Source organism: Cryptomeria japonica, chromosome 3 (genome assembly GCF_030272615.1).
Source record: "Cryptomeria japonica chromosome 3, Sugi_1.0, whole genome shotgun sequence".
Taxonomy (NCBI): domain Eukaryota; kingdom Viridiplantae; phylum Streptophyta; class Pinopsida; order Cupressales; family Cupressaceae; genus Cryptomeria; species Cryptomeria japonica.
In genome coordinates, this window is record NC_081407.1 from 793,426,727 (window position 1) to 793,441,558 (window position 14,832).

Here is a 14,832-nt window from a genome sequence, read left to right on the forward strand (position 1 = left end):
GTGAAAGATTCAACACATTGTTATAAGGTATCAAAGCTTAACCTGGTCATTACGAGTACAAGCAAGAAATGGAGGTGATTTTCCATACACCAAGGATTCATCTTGCGTGATACAAAAATAACAAAGTTCGTTAATACATTTGCCTGAAAAATAAAAAATTTACAAGATGTCAGTTTGAAACAGCCTGCCTCTTGTCCCAAGAGCAATCAATCTAGACATAATGGAGTAAAGGCAGCAAATACGTCTGAAGAATGAATATGATTTGAAAGTTTCAAGATTAAAATTTACAACAAATTGCAGAGGACCTTAAGATTAATAGGGGATTTTACATTTAAAATATATAAAATTCAGCAAATCCAACTTCCCCTACCCCATCAGGATTTATAGAAGGTCGAGAAATTTTACCTTTTCTAAACATAGATTACAATTAGAATGAAGGCCATAACCCCACTGCAAAAATTTCACACAGGAGTAACTTTGGGAGCCTCTTGGACAAGTTGAGTGTACTGTACACCTGAGTTAAGAAATTATCAGGTTTCGAATTGACTTGGACTCCTGTATGAAGTAAAAGTGGCCAATACTATGTTGGAAAAGAAAAATCTAAAACAATATAAAAAATGAAAATACATGTCCCCAACAACAGGCCACTTCTGTAGTTTGTGTGAGACAGATATCAGCATTTGTCATCATTCCCTCTGTTTAACTTGGTCATATATGGGATCTTCTGGTCCTAGCTGTTTTGCCATACTATTGTCTGGAAAATCATCAAAGCCTGGGAATGGAGCTGCCTCATTCAGATCAATAAAGTGCCGATTCTTTAAATCTAGAGACTGCTCTCCAAATTGTTCCCAGGACCTTATCACAGGTTCTTCTGTAAAAACTGGACGTGATTGGATCTCTTCTGTGTTTGGCTGCTTTTCATCTCTTACTTGAACCAACACCTCATTATGAGAGCTTTCATTTTCAACATTGGAATCAACACTATTGCTTATATCTGACTCTACACTTAATTTTCTGCCATTTGGTTTTCCTTGTTCCTCAGACTCCAAAGAATTCTCTTCCTCAGAATTAGATATCTCATATTTTCTATAATCTACACGAGTGGCTCTCTTGCTTCGTCGCAAACCTGATTGGACTTCATCAGCAGGTTTTCCCTTCCTCTTTCTTCTACTTGAGCGCCTTCTTTGATCTTCACTATCATCATCATCATCAGAATCATCATAATCAGCACTAATGCTTTCTTCCTCGTCATAACGAGATTTCCTTTTTGTTTTTCTTCGGCTTGAACGCCTTCTCCGGTCCTGACTATAATCAATGTCAATGCTTAACTCATCCTCATCATCTTCTGAATCTTCTTCATCTTCTTTGTACTCTTCATCCCCATCATCCTCTTTGTACTCTTCATCCCCATCATCCTCTTTTGACTCTTCATCAGTGTCATCATCTTTAGATTCCTCATCACCTTCGGCCTCTTTATGTCCTTCCTCACCATCTGAACTCAATCCATTTCTGTGCTTTTTATTTATGTGTCCATCCTCATATACTGCCTCTCCATCTTCATTGCCAACATCATTATCAGACACATTGTCCCCAAACTTCTTTTCCACTGGTCTAAACCGATTGCTACAAAGCACAGACAAACCAATTCAGGATGTTATACATCTAGGTATGCTAATGCAAATATAACATACAATTTCAGCAAATTTTATTACTGTTTCCTCAAAATTTTGAACAATTTAACAATCCTTCTAAATACTACATGCAATATTTCTTAAACACCATAAATACATATCTTAAAATACCTTCGTGTCAGACGACCAGATACACGCACAACATCTGATTCTTCACTCCTCTCTTTTGACTCTGAAGATAACGCATTTTCAGGATTGTTACCATTTCCATTTCCTTGAGGATTCTCAACTGTCCTTCTAAGAACAGGGTCTGGAACTTGGCGACTCTTTCTGTTATGCAACAGACACAAGAATGCATTATTAAAATCAATTAGATTTTCAAAAGGTCTTTCTTGTAAAGAGATGGTCTTGAACTTCAACACATGACAAGCAAATTAATTGTGAATAATCAATTCTAGATATTTGTCAAATTAAAGTGATTGTTCATTGTACATCAGACAGTTTTTAGAACTCAATGAATATAAATCAATGTGAACCAATAATTTTCTTGCAGTACTTACTTTGTCAATTGTATTGCCTCGTCAATAGAACGGTCATAATCATCTGCAATAGAGTATTTATTGCATAAATGGTTAGATGTAATAACAAAAATAAAATTAAAAAATTGTTTAAAATTAAAATCAGATGTTATTTCGTTCAAACTCGAGAAACAATATTTCAAAAAAGATCTGCTGTACACATGTAGCTGATTGCAAATGATGAGAAAAACCTAAAACGTGAAAAGTAACAAACCTAAATGCTGCACCTTTTGACTATAATAATATAGCAAAGAACCTTACAACAGGCCACAAACATGATATAAAAGGAATGCAAAGAAGAATGCCATAGGGTTCTATACCTTCAAGATTTTTAGTTTTTAATTACAGGGTCAACCATACAACTTCAAGGGAATGCATGCAATCAAATTTTGAACTCCTGCCCGATTTGCTTGAGTGCTGAGTTAACTGATTCTACATGGTTAAGATATATATAGAGGCCTTATAACAAGAGGACCAGAAAATATCTCCAAAAGCAGCTAAATCCAAAATATTCATGTAAAGGACACTCTAGTCATTGTCTAGATATTATCTCAATTCCAACTACCAGAAAAGAAAGACTCACAAGTCGCAAAACAGTAAGAAATCTTCCACATATATTTAGCTTACTGAACTTCTTGTTTTGTTTGCAACTTCTTTCAAAAATCAACAAATACAACAATTAATATTATAATGAACCATTTCCCTGTATGGCCCTTTTTTTTAATATTTCTTTTTCTAAATAGCCCCTTAATTCTTTATGGCTGACCTTTTATGATGATCAGCCCTTGGATCTACATGTACAATTGTGTTGTGACATAGTGATTATGATGCACAAAAAATCCACATCTAACAAATTATGATAAGTACTTCCCTGATTCATAAGCAAAACCACAGGATTCAAATCCAAGAAGAGAAAAGTGTAATCACTTGCTACTAAAGAACATCAGATATGAATCTAACTTGATAGTATCTATTAGTACTTTAAGTTTCCTCAAGAACTATAAGATATAACTCTGCCATCAACATAATCATACCAAAGTTGTACTAGAATAGATGACCTTCAATGAAATGGTATTGCTGTGGCATATAGTAATAGGCAAAATACAAAGATGAGCACCCTGCACAGCTCAACACATACTATATTGAATCTGTTACCTAGTGAAACCATGCAGATCTTAGTAACCTCAATAATACTTCTGAATTTCATCAATTTCCATTCACTCCCAAATGCCTTAATTTGTATGCCAGTGTAATGACCCCTTTTGGGATCACCTTATACTTTGCCCTAAATTCACAAATCTAGAACGAAATAAGGGCAAATATAGTCAGGGATGTAATCTTTTTCTAAAAATAAGATGGGATAAGCCTACTTTTCGAAACCCGCAATGAGATTAGGCAACAATGTAGATATAACTCATGAAATACATCCAATTCTAGGGTTAGGATATGTATAAATTAATATCAACAATTCCATGGAAACTAAACCATAGCGAGGGTTGAGTTGGAAGACATGTTAAGGTGCCCCAAGTATCCTCTACCCTAGGCCCAACAGCAAAGACCTTATCCCTGTGACCCCATGTGGTCCTTAACCAATGGTCCTCAACCATCATCATGAGGTGGCGTACCTAGTGAGGGCTTTACACCATTCCCCTCCATCATATCAACCTCTCACCTCTTATGATTGATTCACTTCAACAATTGATCAATGTGGAGATAGTAGGGGGGCTGCAATAGGGTGCTCTTGACCCTCAACCCTAGGCCCAAGGTTAGGACCTTATCCTCCTTCACCTCATGTGGTTCTTAACCGATGGTCCTTAACCATCATCATGAGGTGGCCTCATGGTTCTTAACCAATGGTCCTTAACCATCTTTACGAGGCACCATACCTAGCGAGGAATCTTTCACCGTTCCCCCTCCTTGCACACCCTTCCACATGATCAATAAGTGTATGGATATTTAGAATCAAGCATATTTCTGAAGAAATCTAATAGATTATAACAGATTGCCTTGCTGTAGATATGATTGCATTTGCTGATGCAAATGTAATTCTGGTTTGATTGCTGCCATAATCCTTAAATTCTGCTCACAAGTCTGCTATATATCTGCTCATAAGTCTGCTATAACGATCTTCAAATCTGCACATAAATCTCCTTCATAAATCTGCTATAATTTCTACTCAGATCTTGTAAACAAAAATCTATGATCTTTCCTTTATACTTTATCGGTGAAAGAGTAAACACCTTTCATAACAAAAATCTATGATCTTTCCTTATACTTTATCGGTGAAAGAGTAAACACCTTTCATAACCAAAATCTATGATCTTTCCTTTATACTTTATCGGTGAAAGTGTAAACACATTTCATAGAGGTTGAGGCACCACCTTTCATGAGAATTGAGTCACCACTTTTCATTGCTGCCTTTCAGAATAATATATTATTCATCCCTTGGATCCCTTTGATAATTAATTGTATTGGATATTGTTGATTATCAGCTCATATTATCTTATCATTTATACAGTAATATCAGTAATATTGACAGCATTATATCCAATTATGAAATTAGCATTATTATGTGTTAGTAATATTGACTTCATATTGAACACTTTGTTTGTCTCATTAATAATGTTGGTTTCATATATTATCTTATTTTCTATCAGTAATATTATTGAATCAGATTTACTTTATATTCTTATGTCTGATATGAACTCGAGTGTTTGCTAATGACTGTTTTATCAGTTGTATTAGTTGTATTAATTGTATTAATAAAGTTCAAATGTATCATTAGTATCCATTGTATTAACAATATCAAAATAAACTAACCCTATTAAATTGTATTCATATTATTAATTGTATTAGCAATGCTAAACTATATTAAACAGTAGCATGCGATGTCCTTAGTGACTGCCAGTCTCTTTCTTTCCCTTCCTATTTCCTTATCTTATCCTTCCGTGCTCCTCTTATCCTATTTTCCCGTGTGTGTGTGTTTCTGGAGGAAGGTGGTCAGAGTTATTTAATATCTTTGACTGGCTATGACCCTTCCTAAAGGATATGACTTCCCCTTAGAGTCATGTCTTTCTGATTTAAATTTGTTATTCTTAACACAGCCCAATGCATTGGTAGCATGATCGGTGCTTTTGTAATAAACTAGTTTGATATAGGTAATGCACATATTAAATAATTCTATTAATAATAATATGTAATGTACATATTAATAATACCATATTATTGATAATAAATTAATAATATGTAATGTACATATTAATAATAATAAATTGTATATAATACAGATTTATATTGATTGTAAATAATACAATAATCAGTAACCATTAAAGATATTTATCTTTTAACAGTAATAATGTACAGAAATAATTAAAGGAATCAATAGAATGGATATATGCATATGTATATTGAATACGAACATAATACAAGGGATATTACAGCCAGTGATCTTAGGTTCTAATAAAGTATTGGGTATATGTACCAGTCCTTTTGTTAATGTGAATCTATGTTTAGAAAAATATTTCAAGCATGTTCGTTCAACAACACAAAAGGATGAACCCCAGTCTTAAATATAACATAAAGTATCAACACTTAAACTTGAAGGGAAAAACTAATCAATAAAGACTATATATGACTTGCTCATATGAACCAATTCAAGATAGATTGCATACCAAAAGTATATTTAACAGGCTTACGGTCACGACGAGAACGACCACCATCATCCCCTTGTGAACCAAAAAAGTTGTCCAAAAGCATAGCTTGTCTTTGCTGCTTTTTTAATGCGCGCTCCTTTTTCTGTCAAATAACAACAACAATAAATAAATTAAGCCTTGTGGTTAAGGCAACTCCAACCAGGGGGACATGTTGCACAAAACAAGAACACCACAACAATCATAAAAAGGAAGTACATGAAGCCAAATTTTAATTAAGATTATATTCATTTGAAGTAACTTATCATTTTTAGTGCCTGATCTTGAAACCATCCTGAAAATAACAATAAGTACAAACCTTTTGAAGTTCTTCAAGCACAGGAAGAATATCACTTTTAATCTTCTTTCCAATTCCTGCCTCCAACTTATTTCTACTGGAAGAAAGTTTTTCCTGCGAGTTGTCATCAACGCACATGATGAATAGAACAATATAAGAAACAGATAATATTAAATAGTAAATACTATTCAAAGAGCAAATAACTACCATTGTTATATATTACTGAAAGCTCTAAGTGTATTAGAAACAGGAAATAAGACGTAAGACTACAATACATGAAATTCAAGAAAGCCTTACAATAGTTTTATTAGAGATATCGAAATGTGTATTTTTTTTACAGTAACGTACCGATAATGACTGAAATTCTTCAAAACTAGTTGCAACAGTTTCCCACTGACATGTCACAACTGGTTCTGCTGAACGACCCTTCCCCTTCGGCTTGAGTTTAACTTCAATTTTCTGAGTCTCCCTATATAGCCGATGTCCAATAATGGCATCACCGTCATACCTTAAAGTAAAAAGTAGATGGTATTAGGATAACTCATTAAAAGAACGGGAGCCAAGTCAATCATTCTTCTACTCATTTCAGTACTATTAAGATATCAAAAGTCCGAGCAAACTACAAATAGCGAGGTATATTACCAGTATGATATTCCATGTGAATCTCCACCCATACGCAATTTGCTAAAAGCAGAACGTGGGGTGCTATGTTTTAAAGAATCATCGATATACTTCCAAACATCATCTTGCTGTACTAAATGAAAAGCAGACATGTGAGAATTTATAAATTCATAGCTTCAGAAGATGTTCTAAAGCTTTGGCATAAAGGAAAGCCCATATTTTCAAGATATATACTAGTAATTACTTGTGACAAATGTCATATCACAAATTTTTTATTAGCTGTCCTCAGGCGTTGAAGAAAATGACAATGGTTGAAGAGTTCACATTCAAGAAAGTTGCTATAAAATCTCCAATGCTAGCCAGGATGCACAACTCAATCAGGATTCAGAATAGTATTGATTAAGTACAACATGCTCAAAACTTAACTTTGATAGGCAATATAGGCAGAAAAAATACAAGAGTATTGATTAAGTACAACATGCTCAAACCGATGGAAATTCAACCAGTTAAATACAATCAAAATAGGCTGATTGATGAAAGGAATTTAGCAATCGTTTCAAAGAATAAAAGATTTTTAAATCTCCAAACAGAGGACCTTGAACTATTGTTGAAATATTCTTCCTATTTCACAATACAATATGAAACAATAACCAATATTTTTCACAGAGCAAACTAAAGAGATTGGGGGCATGAATAACACATAATAGAAACAAATCCCTCAGTTGCCAATTATTGTAATCCCATACCATAATCTCTTAAATGATAATACTTATATACAACCAGCAGAAGGAAAGTTGCCTCATACATCTAGGCGAATTTCACACAGTGCCTTCAAAATCAACAGGCGGGTGCCAGGATCCAGCTGTTTGTATGCCTCAATCTCCTCCCTGAATTAAAAAAAAAATGTTGGCTTTGCACACCTTAAAAAAAAAAAATTATGAACAATATATTCAAGGGGTAGATTTGCTTACCCGTGGCATATAATAAGTGGTACTTCACCTTTCGCAACCTGCATATCCATCAAGCACAATTAGATCTGTCTATTCACCTCACCACCTATGTAAGTTAACTTTAGAAGAAAAAAGACAATTGTGATAAAAGCATAAAGTTTTGTAACTTGAGAATACCCATGGCCACCAAACAGCAAGTTTCTTGCATACTGCTGTTATCCATGTGTCATTTACTAATGCAGTCCTGCTGACAGGTGGTATACCCTGTAACATTTTTAAACAGTTATTAACAATTACATATTTCTAAGCATGTCTTAAAATCAAACATTGACTATATATAGTTATACAAAATATGGAACAAAAAAATAATCTCTGTGGAAGTTTAGGTCCCACTGTAGCATTTTTGGTAGCTGTGAAGAAAATATTAGAGATTTTATAACTTAGGTTTTGAATGCTGTTATTAACACATATCCATCTGGTTGCATATGCAAATAGTTTTATATATGACACACCTAGGCCACAATTAATAAACCAAAAAGTTATATAATAAATATTTACATTCTAATCTAATGATTCATAAAGTCAAAAATGGATGCATAACAGTGATGGAAATAGAAGATTAACTGTCATTGCTCTGACGAAAGTAAGCTATTACTGTGCAGTGTACAGTATAACTATATCTGTGACTGTTGGTTTGGATGAGATTTGATCATAGGTAAGCTAAAGCCCTGTATGACTCATGCATTGATTATATGTGGCCTCAACTTTGACTATCCAGCTGTGTTGACAACCTTCTACTTCAGAAAATTTAACCATTGTACTGCTGTCTTTGATGACACTGAGTCATGACCATTTCAAGGAAAAGTTTGGCTATAGTTAACTTCTTTTTCCTTTGCAATAAACTAAGGTGGACTCTGTTCTAGTCTCTAAAATCAAACTTTTGGTTTTAGCTTTTAATTTAGTTTATCAAAAAAGTAGTGGCAAATGTTTGCCAAACAGATTTTCAAAGTCAATTTCCATAATCAATTTTGGGTTTTATTTAAACCATGATTTATCTATAAGTAGTTTTTGTAAACATCTTTTTAATTCCTAGTTTGTAAGATTCAATAAACACTTTTTTGATAACATGGTTTTACTCACATAGTTTCAGGAACTCTTTAAAGATTTAACAGAATTTTAGATCCCTCCATGCTCTGCATTTCTCTCATTTCTTGTGAGGATACTTGAAATTCTTATAGATATACAAATGATACAGATTGTTTAAATAATTCTGTTAATGCTTCTAATCTTATGAATAGGCATAGCATGAAGACTGACTGGATCCAACGGCAATGTGATTTAGCTAAACCATAATGTTTAGCGAAAAGAATTATTAAATGCCAACTCAATATACCTAATATATACTTATGGAATTTCATAAATAGCTTTGACTGGATTGTTTTTCTGGTGATCCCTGCCTGGGAGATTGTTATTTAGTAACTGTTCTGAATAAACTCTTTTGACAAAACATCAGGGCTAAAGAATTACACGGATCCAAATTCCTGACACTTAATAGTTTAGGATTGTCTTAAAAATTACTCAGGGGTCAATTTGTGAACATTGAGTACCAGCAAATAATGCAAATAAACAGTTGAAGTTTAGAAAATCTTTTCAAAAAGTCTTAAGGCATCAGCAAAATTTCTAAACCAAACAAAATACCCACCTGCAGAAAACTTCATTCAATAACTTGTTTAATATCCTTTTGAAACTAAGAATAAAAAATTCTAATTATTTTTATGATACAGAGAGTCATATGCCATAGCACAATCAGCCACTTCAAAAGAGTAGGGTTACTATTGCTGAATCCAATGTGGGATAAATATTAGAGACTGCAAGTCCACTTGAGATTTCTAAATTTATACTGAGACATTGCTTCATCAAGTAATATAGAACTTCAAATTTGGAAACAAACAAATATTTTCATTTCATTATCTTTATTAAAAAGAAGGCATATAACTATGATCTGCATGATGATTTTTATTTTCACAATAAACTTTAACCCTGCAAGTTTTACCGAATTTTCCAACATTGAAAGTTTAGTAAGTTTTGTTGTAACACTGCCTCTTACAGTATAATTTATTTTTATTATTGAGAAATACATTCAAATTAACCTTGAAAACCGGAATGATAACTTGCTACTCTGCAGGATATTTTAAGTTTAAGACACAATTGACTCAAATCCTGCAAGTTTTATTAGGCTTTCTGAATTTTTATCATTAATTTCTGTAGCAACGCCTCATCTAGTCTATTATATTTCTTCTTCAAAACAAAGAAAAAATTGGCATTTACTCTTAAGAATGCAGCACAGCATGCCAACCTATAGAGTTTAATTTTTTCCAAAATGTGTATGATGTTCAAAACTTCTGTAAATTTTGCTGTGGCATTGCATGGTACAGTGTAATTAAACTTGAATTTGTGATAACTTTAGAAAAAACATTTGCATTACCCTTAAAAGGGCATCATAAATTGGTAATCTACATGATGTTGTTTCGATATTCATTTGAGCGCTTTATTGAACTTTCAGAACGTTAAATTTTCTATACACTTTGCTGTGGCATTGCCTTCCACTAGCTAATAACTTATTATTATTTTTTAGATTTAAATTTGCTCTAAAAAACAAAGCAATAGCGTAAACATCTAGTCTGGGCAAATTCATTTTGAGCCTGCAATATATACTACGTTTGGTGCAAATGCCTCCGAGAGTAATTTGACTTTTATTCCAAAATATCTATATTTCTACATTTACTCCTGAACTGTTTATTTTCACAATCAATCCTTCAAACCCTAAGTATAGCAAATAGATGAAAAAAATATTTCATTTTTGAACTTCACAAATTCAAACACAGCACAACCAACCTTCAGCAAATGTATATGCAATTGACTGAGTATATTATTCGGTGTAATAAGCGCAGTCTCAAGCTCCTCAGCCGAAAATTCCAAACTTATATTCAACACTGGCCGAAAAACCTGAACAGTGACTCATCCGCCATTAATAACCACCTAAAACAATAAAAGCATAAACTAATAACCCCCTCACGAATTTTTTCATCTTATAAAAAGAACTAAATTTTAATCTTATTAAAAGCATACATGCAAAAAATTTAACACGGCAGCCAACTCCCACATGCTGCGTAGGCGCCATCGCTCCTTCTGCGAATCGGGCAGTGTAGAACTCAAAATAACAATATCCTGCGCCTCCTTTTCAGAAATATGCGCTGAATCCTCTGACTTTGCAGAGTTTCGCACAGACTTGCCTAAAACTCCATTTTTTTCTGAATCCTCAGTCTTTGCCGAGTTTTGTACGGATTTAGCTAAAATATCATTTTTACGCGACCTAGCTCTACCTTTCACTATTTCTACATCTTCCATAAAATCCTTCAGCGTTGTATTTTCATCTTTTTGAGGCCTTGCTCCGTCCATTTTCAGATCGTCGTTCTCTGCTAGTTGTTCCTTTTCTGGAAGCTTTCTCGGCCTTCCCCGCCCCCTTGCTGACATCTTAGGAGCTCTAAAAAAATTAAAACCCTAAAATATCTAGCAGGGCAAGGAAGAAAAATACTCAAATCTTCACGCAAAGTTAACTGCTTCTTCTGCCACGGATTCAACTGGCATAAATACTTTGATAGATTTATGAAATTAAACTGTGGAATTCTGTGATCCTAGAAACCTCAAATTGTTTAACAAATTTAGCAGCTCCCTAAAATAAATGCTCATGATAACTAATAAAAATTTAACTTCTTCTGAAAACACGATCTGATTTACTAAGTGTTTCAGCAGTATTTAGGGTTTGCAATTGAAAATCTTCAGATCTCTGCACCAGAACACTTTCCTTTTTCTCTGCAATAGTATTGAAAAGACCCCGCGGGAACAATGTTTCTAACCGTGGTTAAGGAGCCCAACCCTGGGTGTCTAATTTTCCGTCTGCTGCCGCGAATCCTTGGAAACTTTGTCTGCCGCGTCACTTGACGTAAGTTTAGCTCTTAAGGTATGTAAATCGAGGAAGATGAAATTTTCCGGACACCGAAACTAAGAAATGGCTAGCCACCCACGTGGCATGCATAGCATACGTGGCATGTTTGGAGTAGTACCTTTTAACTTTTTGTAATAAGCTCACATGGGTTTTAGCCTTTTCAGAGATTACACGTTACAATCACAATTAGGATGTAACATGGACCACCTCTTGCAGTAATATGATTTTATAATTATTATTTAATTTTTTTAAAGTACGATATTTAAGACTATATACATTTATAAATATGCTTTTTTAACAAATAAATACTATAATTAGAAAGTACGCTAGGTTAACCTTTTTATTATTTTTTTTATTTTATAATCATTATAAAGTATTTTATAAATAATATTTTTAAATAGATTTATATTTTTAAAGAAATATAATTTATTATCTAAATTTTTATTTATTTAAAAAATAAATGGAATTTCCTTTTAAACATGGTTTGAATTTAAGTGTTTAAGATAATAAAAAAATGTTGAATATATTAGATTTTAGTGAGAATGTAATAATGAAATTTATAATTAACAACAAAATCATAATTTAAAGATATTAAGTTTTTATCGTTTATGTTAATGTATGAAAGTTTTTGGATTTGAGTGTGTGTCTTTGTTTTTCCACACACGCAAAATCAAATCTAGAAGTTTTTTAATGCACAAATTCACAATGTTTTTGGATTTGACTGCATGTGTATGCACATAATCATATTAGATTTGGATTTGACTGCACGTGCCCTGTGTCTTTTTAATTGAAACGTGCTATAATGTCCAAATTCAAATGAGAATTCTCATCTAAGTTAGTAGCCATAATCTATCACTATGAATTTGATAGTTGTGTATTGTGTTTTTTTTTATTGACACGCTCAATCAAATCTAGAAGCTTTCTAATGCACAAAATCATAATGTTAAGACATTGAAGTTATAAAGTCCAAATTCAAATGAGAATTCTTACCTAAGTTAGTAATTTTACTGGTTGTTTATAATTTTACTGTTGTTGTTTATGGATAGGATTGTGTGTGATTTTTTCATCAATGTTTCTATCACGCTCCATCTTATCCAACAACAACAACTACTAATTGGGATCATCTATGATATTCAATTTTAAAATTTTACGCTTACCCCAAGTAGCAAAATAAGCAACTTTGTGTTGTGTGTTAAACAAACCATTCATATTCATAAAAAAATGGTTCATTTAACCACAACTCACTATGAATTTGATGGTTGGTCTTTTTTTCAATTTTAGACAATAAATTCAATTTAAATAAAAAATTATTATGAGTAAATATGATATAATAATCTAATTTATAATATTAAGATATATTATTTTATAATAATTTAAATTATTTCCAAAAATAGAATAAAACTATTTTATTCTTAAAAAAGATTATATCCAATATTTTTTAATATGAATTGTGAAACTTCCTTTATTATTATTTTCTTGATGGTGTTTTCTATTCTACTATTCTTAAAAGTTAGGGTTTTTTGGTAGTTAGATAAGAATATATATATATATATCTTTTACAATTTTATATTATATTTTTATTTTTATTGACATTTTTATAATAATAATTTCTATTAAAAAAATAATTAATTTAAATTATACATAATAAGATATGATAAAAAATAATTTAATATAATTAAATTTTGATGAAACTACTTAAAAATAAAGAGATATTTAAATTGAAAGTGAATTTCAACATAATTATTAGTAGTTATCATTGGCAACTCAACAAGAGAGGGAAGAGTTTTTCTTTTTTGGATTAGTCTTGCCTACATAAAAAGGAAGGTAATTCTATGGTTGACTTTTAAGTCAATCTAAAGTAAAATTGATCCATATGTCTTTTGAGTTATTTAAAGATAATCTTTATGAATAATTTTTTAGTGGGGATGTATCATATCAAGTTGCTATTTAGCAAACAAACACTTTTAAATATTTCTTATAAGAAATAAAAGTTAATATATATAATCACTTTGTACAACCTGAGTTGGCCTAGTGGTGGAGAACTTGTGCTCTTGAAATAGAGGTCACAAGTTCAAATCCCACAAAGGGGGTAGGGTATGTACACCTTATCAGCTTTGGCCCATTACCTATCAAATATATATATATATATAATCACTTTGCATTGTTTTATTTTTTATTTTTTTTTAAGGTTTAAAATTTGACATTCTTCTATTGAATTATGTGATTCATTTATCTTTTCAGTTTTTTTTTTCATAATTATAAGTATGAGTAATAAAGAATCAAATATATATTTTTATCATATTAAGATTGATATGACTTAAAAGACATAAGCGTTCAAATTTCATGTAAACAAGAGATTCATTATATTTATTTAAATTGATAAAAGCTATAAACAATTATATAATTCATGTTTCCATGATGGTTTAATGTGACAATGAGTAGTTTGGGGATTTTAGAAATGTATTTGTCTTCTTAATAGTTAAGCTCGACTTCTAGATGTTTGATTTTGATAAATTAGGCATGTGTTGCTTTGTGCTCATAGGATTTCACCCTTCCTATCAATAAAAACTAACATGTATAAATTTAGAATTTAAGAAAAATGGGGAGTCGTCATTCGTGGGATTTATGGGTTCAACCATACTTCAACAAATAGTGAAAGGAAGAAAGGTACATAAAATGCTTCCTAAACTAATATTAGAAGAAAGTGTTGCAAAAATTAAGATCTTTACAATTACTAAAGGAGAAACACATATAACAAAACTACACTACAACATCGATGTACATGGGGAAAATATGTTCAAGAGAAAAACCCACACTACAAAGAAATTCAGTGTATTGTTAAAGAATTTAAACATGAATAATATACACTTACAAAGTCAACCTTTATATGAGTATCACCAACCAAAGCTCTAGAGTGATTTTGGTACCATACAACTCATTGTCAATAACTTCAACTGAGGCATCTTATGAATAGGAGAACTAGTGTATGAAACCATCAAATGGTAATCACAAAACCATTAGCTACAACCATCCAAAAAGGTGGTGCCCAAATAACTAGT

The 14,832-nt window shown here is 32.1% G+C and overlaps 1 protein-coding gene across 1 annotated transcript; it reads right to left on the reverse strand.

Moving 5' to 3' along the window:
• Positions 1 to 226: 226 nt before the first annotated feature.
• Positions 227 to 11,738, reverse strand: LOC131075891 (DDT domain-containing protein DDR4). The gene is made up of 12 exons (XM_058012828.2): positions 10,897 to 11,738; positions 10,663 to 10,773; positions 7,945 to 8,031; positions 7,789 to 7,826; positions 7,623 to 7,704; positions 6,839 to 6,945; positions 6,545 to 6,704; positions 6,218 to 6,310; positions 5,881 to 6,004; positions 2,192 to 2,234; positions 1,803 to 1,961; positions 227 to 1,623 (listed from the first exon to the last, which is right to left on the reverse strand). Exons 1-12 carry the CDS (start codon positions 11,299 to 11,301, stop codon positions 687 to 689), a joined length of 2,346 nt encoding a protein of 781 aa, XP_057868811.1. The 5' UTR covers positions 11,302 to 11,738; the 3' UTR covers positions 227 to 686.
• Between the last annotated feature and the right edge of the window lie 3,094 nt (positions 11,739 to 14,832).

Coding starts and splice junctions, on each gene's coding strand:
- LOC131075891 (XM_058012828.2), bottom strand. CDS start 11,301: ATGTCAGCAAGGGGGCGGGGAAGGCCGAGAAAGCTTCCAGAAAAGGAA. Junction 7,705..7,788: donor CCACTTATTATATGCCACGG/GTAAGCAAATCT, acceptor TTTTTAATTCAG/GGAGGAGATTGAGGCATACA. Junction 2,235..5,880: donor GCCTGTTAAATATACTTTTG/GTATGCAATCTA, acceptor ACTCTATTGCAG/ATGATTATGACCGTTCTATT.